The 14,543-nt window shown below is 44.7% G+C and overlaps 1 protein-coding gene across 8 annotated transcripts in view; it reads right to left on the bottom strand.

The window, feature by feature from the left end:
• Positions 1-14,543, bottom strand: part of usp36 (ubiquitin specific peptidase 36) — a 31,076-nt gene extending 16,533 nt beyond the window's left edge. The window contains exons 1-10 of one of the 8 annotated variants that reach the window (XM_069194546.1): positions 14,462-14,543; positions 13,896-14,013; positions 11,156-13,279; positions 4,339-4,600; positions 3,616-3,837; positions 3,227-3,337; positions 2,068-2,170; positions 1,643-1,710; positions 1,171-1,241; positions 53-135 (exon numbers count right to left, since the gene is read on the bottom strand). In XM_069194546.1, coding sequence (XP_069050647.1) covers positions 53-135; positions 1,171-1,241; positions 1,643-1,710; positions 2,068-2,170; positions 3,227-3,337; positions 3,616-3,837; positions 4,339-4,591 — 911 coding nt within the window. In that variant the 5' untranslated portion in view covers positions 4,592-4,600; positions 11,156-13,279; positions 13,896-14,013; positions 14,462-14,543. Of the gene's footprint in view, positions 1-52; positions 136-1,170; positions 1,242-1,642; positions 1,711-2,067; positions 2,171-3,226; positions 3,338-3,615; positions 3,838-4,338; positions 4,601-4,797; positions 4,999-11,155; positions 13,280-13,895 lie in introns of those variants that run through there. The other 7 variants (XM_015356396.2, XM_069194544.1, XM_069194545.1 and 4 more) reach the window with 7 other exon arrangements.

Here is a 14,543-nt window from a genome sequence, read left to right as displayed (position 1 = left end):
TCGTTATCAAGTTACAGATTGTTTGTTTGTTTTTTTTAAGAAAGGCACTCACTTTGCACACATGTAAGCGTTCTCTCCACTCAAAACGTCGGGCTTCACAAACAGCTCGAGAGCTCGGACGATGTTTGCAGCTTGCTGAAAGACAAGACAAAGCGGCCCTTCAGTCCACAGGAAAATAACCAGGCGTGTTTACTGACAAAGTCACGACAGCTGGGATTGTACACATGTTGAGAGGCAAATTAGCTGAAATCCACTCTAAATCATTTTTGGGACAGCATCTGTTACACTAAATGCTCAGAAGAATCAAGATGTAAAGGCATATTTTCCACAACTGAACTGACATACTGCTGTATTTGGTAACTTACACACTTCAGGATGAATATATATATATAAACTTCCAGTTCTAGTGACAATTGCTATGACTAAAATCCAGTTCTAGCAATTTCCCCATTATATCACACATTAACGACTCAACTGAAAGCACCGTATTTTTAATACATTTATGCCAGCATATAAAATAATGAAGTGTAATAGCTGAGGGAAGAGTGCAAATTTCACAATTCCACCGCAATAAAAAGTACCTTAAAGGTAACGAGTGGCAGTATGTTAATTTCACACATGACAAATAAAGATGAGTTTAAAATGTTCACATGTGGCAAATAGAAATCGAACCTGAACTGAAGGCAAACTGCCTCTTGCTTTGCTCATTCAGCCACCCTTTTGCAGGTATTTACATGTATTGGAAGATTCCCTGGGCAACCCAATGTCTAACAGCAATAGTGAATCAGTGTCTAGCCTTCACCGCCACATGCTCCTCCTTAATATTCGCAGGAAGTGGCAACTCTACCCCTCTGCCCATGTGCTGTGGGAACATTCCAACTGGGAGAACAACTGAACTTTCATCCCAGCTGTGTGAGGATGGTGGTGTTCTTAAACTGATTTTCAATCTGCGTTTCATCATGACGTTGCAGGGACACAATCGCCAAAAGTTTTGGTTGTCCGGGTCAACGATTTTCCTTTTTCTCTTCCTTAAAGATACGTTAATGGCCATAGCCATGTCAAAAGACGGACCACGTCTCCGAAGGCACTTGTTTATTCCTCAGCTTTCGACGCTTCTAATTTTTCCCCCACTGTTCTGGAATTTCGGGAAGCAAACCTTGAATGACTCACCCGGATTTCAACGGCTATGTCCAGATAAGGATCATAGGTATCCGACACACTTTTACAGACGGAACATTTGACTGGAGAAAAGATAAAGACAATGCTAGAAAAAAGGCCAAAGAAATGACATTCTGTACCACACACACATACAAATCCGTATATTTCTACCAAGATTCTTATACGATATTCTTTAAAATTAATCCCGGTAAAATCAGAATAATTAACTTGTTAATGTAGTATTTATTTCTTATCATTGCTTTAGATGCCTACATTTTGCCAGATGTCACTTGAACCATGTGCCATCTTGCAAAGAGTGTTTTCGTTTTAATAACTTCAACCACTCTTACACCACATGACCGTTTTTCCTAATCAATCTACATGTCGCTGACAATCATTTAATTCAGCAGCTCATGGGGTTAGTGCCTTACCATAAACAACGTACATATCAAGTGCAGCAAATGCTACAAATACACTGACTTACCTCGAGACCTGAGATAACCGCCAAAGATCTGATGGACCAAGGTGGTGGCCTGTGTTTGCCTGTCAAGTCTGCACGTTAAAGAAAAAGGGAGAGGGGGGAAAAAAGGGCTTCATGCACATCAAGAACTCTTGAGCTCTGTTTTGATGCAAATCAAGTTCAAAACAAAGAATCCTAAATGTAATATAAGGTCAACAGATAAATCACTTGCTTGCCTGAAACCACATGCCATAAAAATGGCAAATTACTATTTTCTTGACAACTGAATATGAGCTTTTGAATTTGGCACTAAAACAGAGTAAGAAATATAAATATCTAAATGGGCAGCCCATTCAAATGGAAATCTAAATTAAAACACTTGGTGCAGTAATGCTGGGGCCCATTCCGTATCTCAGATAGAGGACTATGAACAGTACTTGAGGTCTTACTTGGTGTAGCCACTGAGGCAGGCCTTCTGCATGGCATCGATGGTGTAGCGCAAAAACTCGTGGGCGTCCTCCTGACTCCCGAATCGGAAATGCCTGGCAATTTCTGAAAACCAGCACGAGAATCGCATGAGAACCCATTCGCAGCAGTGATTCACTCCCTACACAGTGCACGACGAGCTCTCAAACACAGAGTCGTTTGCCAGATCAGCCTCCAGGATCCTTGTTCAAAAGTAAGGAAGAAATAAAAAGGTGAGGGGGAGCCTGATCAAAACCAGCCAAAGAAAACGCGCTTGATCCAGGATCACTCAGTCACAGGAGAGCACGAATGACTGTAATGAAAGAGGTGGGGTCAGCGGTAACTAATGTTAAACAAATACAGTCCCCGCATTCACGTCAGCTGAATGCAGACTTTTCTGAGGTTTTGTGCCAATGTAAAGGCAGCTGTGCCCAGCCTACAGCCAGCGAGAAAAGCCGAGCTGCAGTGTGATGCAAAACCCTGGGGTGTCACACATCTTTAAGACTGGAGTAGGAGGACAGTGCTGTTCTGACACATGACCACATGCTCCATCGTATTCTCTCCACCACAATTTCTGATATGTGTTTTTTTTTTTTGCACACTCTTAGCCTCGCATACAGCCTCGGCTGAACTTGTTTTAATATGCCTTTAGAGCCAAACTGGAAAGGATGTCACTCCTGCAAATACAACAGCTCCTGAGCAGCTCTTTTTACAGAGAGTGATGCTTTAGTGGTCTCCAAGCAGGCAATCCGTGGCCCGCTGTGAAAGTGCAGGGACGAGACGTACCCTGGAAGAGACGTCAGTCTTTCATAGGGCACAAATACAAAAGTGCACAATGGGGCAATTAAGACGCACCAGTTAACCCAGCCAGCAGCCAGCATGTCTTTGTAAAATGCTTGGAAATTGAAGGACCTGGGGAAAACACAGAGGAACACTAGGGATATATGCAGCTCCACATAAACACAGCCCCAGCTCAGAATCAAACCTATGAAGCAGCAGAGTTCCACCAAGCCAGCTATATCTAGTTTCTTTTCCACAAAATCAAAGCTGATACATGCTCCACCATTCTTCTTTTACACTGTCCCTCTCCTCCACATGAACGCTCTGCCTAGGGGGGAGCAGGCGGACGCAAATCCAGCTTACTTTTCAAGTCCCTGATGAAGGAGACCGGTTTGATGGCATTGCCAGTGTTGGCAAACGCCTGTATTATGTGGTTCTGCATCACGCACATCATGCAGAATCCCGACTGGTGACCTGTAACACACAGAGACACGGAGCAAGGGTTAGGACAAACTTCTGCTCCTTCGGTCAGTTGCTGAGATCCCCATGATGAAGAACTACAGGAACCACTTAAGCCTAAACATCAATTTAAACAACAACATTTAAAATATAGAATAGCAATACTCATTTTCTATTTACAACTTCAAACACAAATGTTTTTAAGTCTATCATCCAAATGAACACTCTTGTACGGCATCAATAAGTGTACAGATCATAGCGTGAGAGGATCAGAAACGGTGAAGGCAGCTTACAAGCCCTGCTGTGCTCCTTGGACAGAAGGTAGTTGGCGAGGGGAGGGGTGTAGGTCAGGCACTGCACCGTGGAGTTCAGGAAGCAGGTGTTGCCCAGGTTGTGGAGACCGGCTCCTACTCTGTAAATTCGCTCCCACTTCATGGACAGCCTGTTCCCCGGGAACAGCATCTTCTGGGGGGCAGGGATCCCGTCACTCTGTCCCCCGCTAACACCCTCCGAGACTGAACACAAAAACCCGAGTGGATGCATTAGCAAGCGAGAGTCTGTGAAAAGCCTGGAAGCGTGAGCGCTTGTACGCTAAAATGTAGGATGGCTCAAGAACTTAAGGCAACAGAATACATTGAATATCTTTACCACACACACACGGCTGAGCAGAACCGAGAAAAACAATACCCATCGTGAGAAAACACTGCTCAGATGGTTTAAACGATGTGTTCACCCTTAACCAATAAGGAGAGCCCAGCCAATCACCTCCATCGCCAATCAGTTATCAGCTAACTTGCCCAAGATCTTTGAAGTGACAAGTCTGAAGTGGTGAGCTTGACTGATGATGTGGATGGTCATTGGTGTGGGTACGACCGGTGGTCCCTCTTGGATGACAAGGCAAGTATGCAGACTTAAATCTACTTGGATGTTAATCACAAAGGGAAGCCAAGATCCCCCCTCCACGCCAGCCTCAACACTGCAGCTTAACCCTCTCCCCACAATCGGGCCACACCTACCCTGCTTCTTCATCGGTAGGGGGTCCGCCGCCCTCTGTCCCACAGCTCCCTCTGCCTTGGGGTTGAGGATGACATACTTGGTCTTGAGCGCCTCCAGCTGGTAGGAGAAGCCCTTGCTGGCCGGCTCGAACTCAATCTTCTGCAGCAGCACCTTCTTGGCGGAGGAGGCCAGCAGCTTGTTGAGGTCACTATCATCAGCAGAGTCCTTGCGCCCCGGTTTCAGGGCCTCTTTGAGCTTGTCCACTATTGGCATTGTGCATCACTGTAACCCAGAAAGTCAGGGTCATACCACAAGGGCGAGTCAGCAATGCAACACACCACAGTGCCCAACAGCCATTGTAACACAACGTTGCACAACTGAGGAGAGTTTAAAGTTGTCGGCCTCTCAGCCTCAACTAGCCATCTTTGGTCATAAACCAAATGCCACAATTTTTAAAAAGAATTAAAGAAAATACCTACGCAACTCTCAGCATCCTCAATACGCTGTTTCATCTAAAGCCGTGTGGGCCTCACATGCTGAAAAAAGTCTCTTTAAACCACTGCAGTGCCACACTGTGTAGCTTCGCTCATCACCAAAGACGTGTGCATTTGGCACTTTTGTTCTAAAAATATACTGCAATATTCCAAAAAATGCAGATTACATGAAGACCGTGCCCTTTTCTAAAAACAAACGGAGAGAGATTAAACCTATGGAATGAGAGCAGAGAGTGAGTAAAAAGCAGAATTAAAACAGTGCCGCCAGACACAGACCTGCTCATATTTGTGATTCTAGGCATACCGTATTCTGCATGTGGTGCCCACCTTAACATTTTTCTGCAGCTCAATACAAAGAGACGCTTGACCCTCCAGCAGAGGAGACAGCACCTGACAGCAGCTGATGCCCAGCTCAGTTCTGCTCCAGTAAGTCATTTACAGAACACTGCTTCCACGTGGGCTGAAGCCACAGAACCCAGAGGAAAGTCAGTGTAGGATACTTTAAACACAGGAGGCTTCCAACAAGGAACACAGTTCATTGTTCATTTTTAAGTAAATGTATGCTTTAAAAGAATCCAATTAAAACACAGCAGGATATTCTTGAATCAAATGTATTTTAAGCTGTCTTACTTGATTTTTTGCAATAACCTTTTAACCTGTGGCTGTAGCTTTCTTTTCTTATATTATGCAAAAGCTTGGTAGCAATCCAATCCTAACAAAAGCTGCAGAACAAAGAAACCCCAATAATTAAGCAGAAGTTAGGAGCTGTTTGTATGCAATGACCAGACCAGGGTCAGACTACAACTTTGTTTTTCTCAAAGTCCTGTTCCAAATACCTTTTAAAAAGCAGTCTGCAATTTCCAGCTTTGATTATCTGCCCCCAAAAAATAACTTCCTACTCGAATACCAATAACAAGAATGAGAAACATTTTGCATCCAGGAATTGAAATTTCATCCCTACAAACAGCACATTTGTCTTGGTAGCGCAGTGGCAGCAAAGTGGCCCAGAATCCCCTCCTCCCCATGTTTAAGAACGCGAGGAACCACATAAATGATCATATGCAAAGCAGAACTTCAAAGAACACTTTAAGGAAAGACCAAATTGTTGGTGTTATTCATGCAATAAGGTTGTACAATTATGACTGACACACCTATCGGTGGCTCTTGAAAGCTGTCAAAAGCGTTCAAATTTTACCACCATAAGCAACGCTGAATGCGGCATAATTAACCTAACCTTGCATGGCAACATTCAAAAGACATTAGAGTGAAATAAGAGGCTTGTCACTATGGATAGGGCTGCATAGGAAACGCTTCTTAACAAGCTGAAAACACAGATTTGATGAAACTAGCTGTCACCATACGAAATTGGATTGCTGCTACTAAGTAGGAAATAATTTCCTCTTGAAATGGAAATGACCTGCTTCAAATAGCCTCGTATGTGGAGTTAGTGGATTTCAAAGGCGCAATATTAGAGTCATGTTTTGAACAGAAAAGGCAATTATTTGAGTGTGAGAGGCGGAATTATTCCGATTTGGAGCAACAAGCAGGAGGGACTGTTTTTATGCAAGAGACAGGGGCAACAGCGGTAAGAGAATTCATACAATCTTCTCCTCCATTTCAGCCCTCGGAGCCCAAGACTCCAAAGCGATTGTGCCCGAGCAACGCGGTACGAAACAAACATTCCTCCTCTTGAGAAATCGTTTGTTTTTGCCGAAACCTGACAGCTGATGACAAGAAGGACCACAGTGAAGTGGGGAGAGAACGAGAGGTTGGGAACATTTTCATCTGGTTAAAGAATAAAATCCCCCCCCCCCCCCCAACATGACGTCCGTCACCGGGGTGAAATCCTGGTCAGGCTTCACAAAGGTCTCGTTTCCCCGTGACCCACCGTTCCCAAATTCTCATCGTCTGCACTGTAGGAGACAGTAACAGCGGCGAGCTCCTGCTGATGAAAGGTACAACGTGCTGCACGACCAGGAGCGACGGGGCAAAAAAAGACAAGTGGCTAAGATTGAACGTAAACCGTTTTTTTTTTTTTTTAAGACGGCTCATGATTTGCAAAAAGCCAAAGTCTTTCTGTTCTCAAGAGCGACGGTCACAAGGCCTGGGCATCACAGGGAGCTAGTGAGCGGCCAGGAGAAGGGGGGCTGGCTGTGGACAGCACATCACCGGCCAAGAGGAGGAAGAGGAGGAGCAGAGCTCCCCTCAGCTGCGCACTTGCTCCGACCGCAAGCTGGCAGCCCACCAAGGCAGCAGCCCAGTACAGCCCAGCACCCGGTGCATCTCTCGCGCACGCGCACACACACAGGAGAAGCCGGTGAAGTACTCCAGCAAGGAGGAAGACGCTTGATCATCAGGGGGCTCACAGTGACCAGGGAGCAGCAGCAGGCCTGGCCGTAGACGCAGATGTACCATAACCACAAGGGCAAGGTAACCTTCACGAACTGATGTGCATGATTAAGAACAGCACAGCCCTGGCAGAAATAACGCACGCACGCCCCACTGTGATGTAACAGGAGAACAGCAGGCGCCAGAGGGGGGCTGGAGGATGACGCTGCAAGGTGTCACAGATCCCTCTCCAGATCTTAACTGTACACCAGGTCGTAGCCGGGTCCCCAGTCGGCCCCACTAGCAAATTTCCAGTCCTCCGGCCGGAAACAATCAGACCGACTTTAGTGGGCTTTAAATCATCTTGTTGCTGGAGAAATTAAATTAGCTTCATCCAAACCAAGTATCCAAACCAAAGCCATGACAAACAGTAAATTTAGGGAATGACCATAAAGAATACTGTCTACCCTTCCAGGCACATGCAGATAGTGATTAGGGAGATGGAGAAAAAGATTTAAAGTCACAGGACTGCAAAGTTATTTTGGGGGATTCATGTGTTTTTATTCTGAGAGATTATCCCACAAAAGAAAAGCTTCACTTTTATCATGAAATTAAAACATCACGTATGTAAACAAGACAAGACCCATTTCTTCACATGCGTAAAGGAACAGCCAACACGAAGGCCCTCCTAGTTAAAACTTAAACATATCATGTGGAACAAGTGCTGTACTATATTCCGTCCATCCATGATTAAACTGCTTCATCCAATTCAGGGTCATGGAGAGACCGGAGCCTATCCCAGAAAACACCGGGGGCAAGGCGGGGTACACCTTGGACTGGTCGCCAGTCCATCACAGCGCACACACAGACAAACTCTCACCAGGGCCAATTTTCCCAGAAACCAATTCACCTAGCAGTATGTCTTCGGACTCTGGGAGGTAACCCACACAAACACAGGAAGAACATACAAACTTTCACGCACTGTGGCACGTCATGACACACGGCCTCTACATTTCTACATTTCCGTCTCAGGACAACACACTCACACACCTCTCTCTGAGCCAAACAGGCGATGTGCTTTATCTTCCCTATCTGCCTTCGTGATCCCCAAATGACTTGGAATTCCCGATCGTGTCTTACTGCCTGATCATACAGCAATGATCGACTAATCCCCCCTCACGGCCTGGCTCTGCTAATTGTGTCCAGTCTCCTCATGATCACAAACGGTGTAAAAAAAATACAAAAGACAAAAGACCTGACCAAGGACTGATATACTTTTAGATGATTAGCAAATCGCCCAGCACCAAGAGGCTAAATATCACGGACTCCACATCACACGCTCGCAGGTTACTCAATCAGGCTGGGGTAAATTCAATTTAAAGTACAATAACAACAGTGAGAGCTGTGGCACATTCCAAACCTAAATTCTTAAACAGATCCTTGTCCTTACCTACTGCTGCCCCCATCGCTCCTGTCTCCAACCCCCCGCCACCTCTCTCGCTTCCTCTGCTGGTCACTCACTTGTCCTGCGTCTGAAGGAAACACCTAAGAGGAAACCTCCAGACAGCACCGCCCCTGATCCCCTCCCAGCCAAGGTTCGCTGGTTTATCAGCAGGCTTTGTGACTTACTGCCATAATCTCCATGCCTTGTTCCGTGCTTATGAATTTCCACTCACTGTGTACTGTAATTCAGAGCCACGCATTTTGAGTTTTGTCACTTACTGATAATGTCAAATAACGTAACTCACATTCGTATATACGACCCTGCGTGGCGGAACTATTTCAATATTTTACAGCACATTGAGTCTACGTCACCTTCCATCAAGGCTTGAGTTAAATTACCATCAACGATACGAGTAAAAGACAGGGAGACATGTTGCTGTGTGCCCTTTTAAGACTGGCATCCGCTGAGGGGTATGACCTGAACAGCCCAGATTACTTGTGTATTGAAGTTAAGTAATATGACCTCTGAATTCTTCTAGATCGCCTCATTACCGAATCTAACTGTGCAAGCTGCCATTTGCATACAAAAAAGAGAAATAATGATTACACGACCAATGACCAATTATTTCTGCCACGCAGTATGACAACACGAGAAGCTGTGTCAGAAGAATGAAAGCAAGAACTGGCTGAAGGATTCCGAACAGACAGAAGCGCTGAAATATACCTCCTGAAAACTGACTGAAGGAAAATAATTTTCATCCCATGTTTAGCGGGAAGATGAAGCGTCTCTGCATTCCGAGACAATCCCCCTGCTGGCTCCCTCCTAACACCTGAACCCTGCTCCCAGATCTGTGCTCTGCAGATCCGTCTCCGGAGGAAACGTGTGGGCCCAGCAGAGCTACACGTGGGACCCCGGCTGTCCGTCAGATAACACAATCAGCCACTAATCACTCTACAGTCTCTTCGAGCACTAGAAAACACTCTGCATTTGGGGAATATTAAGAATACAGCAGGAGATAGTTTGTCATAGTGACCCCATATCTATTTACAAAGGGATAGCATCGCTGTGCGACACGGAACTGTACAAGGGCTAAGATGGAGACTTTTTTAAATCATCTTTGCTACAACTAAAAGTCTCGATCCTACACTAAGTTACAGCTTTACCACCGGCACTGTACTACCTTCCTAACACCATGATCACATTTGCAGAGACATCGTCGTCGACATCAGAAAACTACCCCAAAGCCCTAAACGAATCCTGTCTCAACATCAGTAACTCGCCCTTTAAAAACATTATGGCACCAAAAAAAGAATGTATACAGGTATATAATATAATTATTAGAACAGCACCAGCTACCGTGCACTGGGAATCGCGCTACATCTGTGTGCTCATCACACTGTGAAAATATTCAGACCGGGGGCGATTTTAATTTTCTTTCAAGAAAAATCACTTAACAAAAAAAAAAGTGACAAGATAATAAAAAGAAATCAAATTTAAAAAAAAAATCATTTTAATATGAACTAGAGGCCCGAGGGCTATGCGTTACTAAAGCACGCTTCTCACTGCATCAGAAACCTGCTGTTTAAAGAATGACAAAACTGTGATTGTATTCGACCGTGGAATTACAAACGATTGACGAACGTTTCAAAACCACGCAACACAATTTGCCCAAGAAAACAGACTATGCTGTAAGGATGCGTTAACCAGAGCCTGAAATAATATCAGTAGTGTTGTAATATGACTGTTCCCGTGTAACGTGTAGGGCAGACGGTGTAGTCTGGCCACTGTAGACATTGCAGTTCTCCAGAACAACTGTCCAAAATGGAAACGAGCGTCTGCCTTCGTCACGCTGAGGTACACCTCACGAAAACACGACACGATGGCGTTTCGTGTACCGGACTGTCGAGACCGTTATCTGGGCAATGGACGTTTAAAGAAGCGCCGGGCAAACGCGTGGAAGGAGGCGTTATGTGCCGAAAACGCACGACCCGGATTTCCTCGGGCAGCTGCGCCTCACCCCCCACGTTGCAGTCACGGGAGACACGTTTTAAAGACGAGGCAGCTCTGCGGGTCCGGCGTGGGGCCGGGGACACGCGGAAGGGAAACAAAATAAAGATTCAAAATATAAAACAAGAAATAGAGGCGAAAAGGCGCCGTAGCGGTAACAGCGGCTCACGGTTGTTTCCAGTAGTTGTGCGTAATGCGAAACGGACTGGTTTTAAAAAAGCGCACAGAGAAGCATGCCTCTTAGATGAGTCGCGACAGCACTACTGAGATTTTGTTGTTGTTGTTTTATTTTTTACTTGCACCAGCAAAGCGAATAAGATCCCTCACGCACACGGGCAGCAAAATCAACGGGTGTACCTGAGCCGTGCAAGGTATTGGGCCATTGAATACTAAAAGAGCAATACACCGTGCTGAAACAAGCCGACTAACCTACCCCTGCCTCCCAGCGCAGAAACCTAACAGGGTTACCACCACCACCCTGCGATTAAAAAATAAAATCATAACTATACAATGTCGTTTCTACCCCGCAAACTACACCGGTTTTTACATACTCTCGGTCTTTACCTTGCGCTGTGGTCTTCACAAAGCGATGTCCCTTGTTTTTTTTTACAGAAAAGTTTGCGGATCGCCGCTCGGTTTGCTACAGTACCTGGATTTTGTTACATTCGATCCTCCATGCTGCAACATAGGAGGGCGTGGGAGGGGGGGGGAGCAAGCATGAGTGGCACTCCCTGGGGCCAATCAGATCGCCCGGAATCGGTATACGTCAGAGTAAGAGCAGGTCATTTTTAGCCAATCGGAGACGACAGTGGGAGGTCCTGGGTGCCAACTTTCCGGAGGATTCCATTTTAAAGTTGTTTGTTTACACCCTGGTTTGCTCAGTGCCGGGAAAATGTAGTTCTAAAGTAGTTCAATGTTACTCGTGCGAATACCTAATTTCACAAGGCGAATAGTGAGCATGTACCTAATTCATCGCTGGTAGTTCCATACATTTCTTTCACCTTGGGCAGGTCTTCATCACGCACTAAATTGAAAAAGTCTTCCACAGGCCGTGATGGATGATGACCTACCGCTTTTAAATAGACCCTTACGCACCTTTCCCACACGTATGATTTGCGCGTCACGTTTAAATTCTTGCCAAACTGCAAAAGCGCGCTGCAATATTCTTAATCTTTATAATACCTTTCTACATCCAAGAGGACTCCTGAGAAACAGGCTGAATAAAGCCTGTTTCTCATCTAGTAAATTCACTGCGCCAAGGCCATCTAGAATAAGTCTAGGAGGCGACATTATATTTTATGTTAATTCCTGACCTTGACCTCCTGACATTTAACAACATAGTGTTTGGTTTGCAGATAAACCTGAATTATATTTATTTTGGGGGGCAGGGGGAGAGAGTTCCTGAATATAACTGTAAAAGTGCAGTCTTTTTACAGCCTTCCAATACAGTGCAAACCTCATCATATAACCACAAAGCTGACTGAAGTACAAAATTAAAACAAATGCAACTTAATATTAGAAATACACCATGAGTGCATAAGTCAGTGATACTGACTTGTCCCTGTGTGTGCACACCTCACTATTGGACTGACTATTGCCCCGTCTAGCACATTGTGGTTCTGGGGGATGGCCATCACTGGCAATAGGAAGCTTTCTGATAATGAATAATGAAAGTCAGATAAATGTATGTATCATGGTTTTGAATAAGGAGATATATTAGTGCTTTTGACAAAAAAAGTTTTAAAAAAACATTCTTCCATGCATCTTCCCTGGCAGAGCTGGAGCTTGTCCCGGCAAGTCAGGGTACACCCTGGACGGGACACCAGTCCACCACAGGCACAAACTCACACCAGGGCCAGTTCTCCCAGAGGCCCATTAACTTACCAGAATTCCCTGGACTGTAAGGGGAAACCCACACAAACACCGGGAAGAACATGCAAACTCCACACAGATAGCATCCCAGATCAGGAGTCAATGCTAATCACAGTGCCACTGTGCGGCCCGATTGACAAAAAATTATAATTCCTTGCATGTATATAATGATAATAATTCCATACACTTATATACCCTTTTCCTGAAACTCCACTCGAAGCGCTTTACAAGTAATGGGGATCCCCTCCACCACCACAAGTGTGCAGCTCTACCTGCATGATGCAACGGCAGCCAAAGTGCACCAGTACACTCACTCAGTACATTCTTCAGGTGAAGAATTAGACACAGGTTCACCAGTGATATTAAAGAAGGATGTTTATTTGGGGAGGCCAGACTGAACAAGCCCAAATAGGAGTTTAGCCTGGACACCAGGGCTAAGACCTCTGCTCTTACTGACAGTGCTCCGGGACCTTTAATGACAAGGTCGTCTGGACCTTGGTTCAATGTATCACCTGAAGGATGCCACCTAGTGACCCACCAACACCCCTTACCAAAGCAACCACAGCTCAGCGGTTTGGGTGAAATTATTCAGATAAACCCACCACAAAGAAATCCAAGTGATTATTTTCACCCATAAGCAGTTTTATGCCATACAACATCTTTAAATGCAATGTGCTTGCCCTCCACTGTCTCATCCCAACAATAACCCCAGGCGGCACAGCTCTGGACTGAAAACACAAATGCTGACTAGTATCACCATCCTCTGTGAATTCCTGCAGTGATAAACTTTTAAAAAGCTCCATCTTGGTGAAAATACTGGAAGGGAAAAATGTGTTTAATGGAAAATGTGTAACAGTAAAAAGCTCACAAAAGTAATCCAACACATTAAAATGAAGAGGATCAAGTGGTACCTTCAGATACGCCATATTTTGTTTTCAGTGGTGTAAACCAACTAGACAGTTAATGCAGCATTTCTTGGAATCCCCAGACTAAAGTGTACAACAGCGAAAACGTAGAACTGGTATTTGAGTAATTATCCCAGAAATGTATCTTCTAGTTGTGGAAAGAGAAGTATTGTATATGTGGCAGTCAAAATAACTTGTCTTTTGGATCACTGGTGATCAATCGAATAGTAGCTCAGTGCCGTAATACGGTAAATACACCACAACAGCAAATCGCACCTAAGGTCATCCTCTAGAAAACAGACTCACTTCACTTAACGTGAACATTAACTGGTTCAGTTAAGATGAATATAAAATTATTTTAAGAATTTACTACAGTATTCAGCAAAGTGACAGTAACGCTGCCTCGTTTACCCGAATTTGCCTCCTTCTTGATTCGAGACTATTATGCGACGTTTGAAGATTTGACCAGATACAGCAAATGCACGTTAATACAAACCAGACTTAGAACAAGATGAAACAGCTCTCACCTCAAGGCCAAACCCAGAGCTCCGGGTCTCCATCTTACCTAAAAATCGTGGTTTGTGTCTGTATCCCGGCTCCGAAGCTGTGGGGAGTCTTGTGAGAATAACACCGAAAGCCTTTTCTCTGTACAACACACACAACACAAATTTACTCCTCAATTCGCAGCACCCGGCTTCTCAAACGACACCGTATTTTCGCGAAAATAACCGCATGAGCTCCAAGCCCCACCAAACTCCAGATTGTAAACAACAACGAAACATTTTTAAACCGATTTCTGTATGGTGTTCATTGTACACGTGTGGCGTCGTTCTGTTTTTTAAAATATAATTTGCCAAATCTTGCTCGGTAAGATAACGTCATTTAGTGCAGTCTCTTGTAGCCTTTGTTCTTCGTTAAACACGCCAATGTGCGGTTAAAATATATCCGTCATACGTTTTATTTGTATCTTAAAAAATACATGAGCCTCATCTTTTTCATATTTGTTTTTCAGGTCATATATTTTATGTTTTAGTCCATCCAGGCTTTCAGTGTAGGCCTACATCGTGTGATATATATATATAATCAGTCTTACTGGTGTGCTCGATTTATCCGAAGAATATCATAGGTAAGAGGGCTGTAATGGCAATGAAGCACAGCCTGTTTTGTGTTGTTTT

The sequence above is a fragment of the Lepisosteus oculatus genome, chromosome 9, assembly GCF_040954835.1.
Source record: "Lepisosteus oculatus isolate fLepOcu1 chromosome 9, fLepOcu1.hap2, whole genome shotgun sequence".
Taxonomy (NCBI): Eukaryota; Metazoa; Chordata; class Actinopteri; order Semionotiformes; family Lepisosteidae; genus Lepisosteus; species Lepisosteus oculatus.
This window is presented reverse-complemented; position numbering and strand designations above follow the sequence as displayed.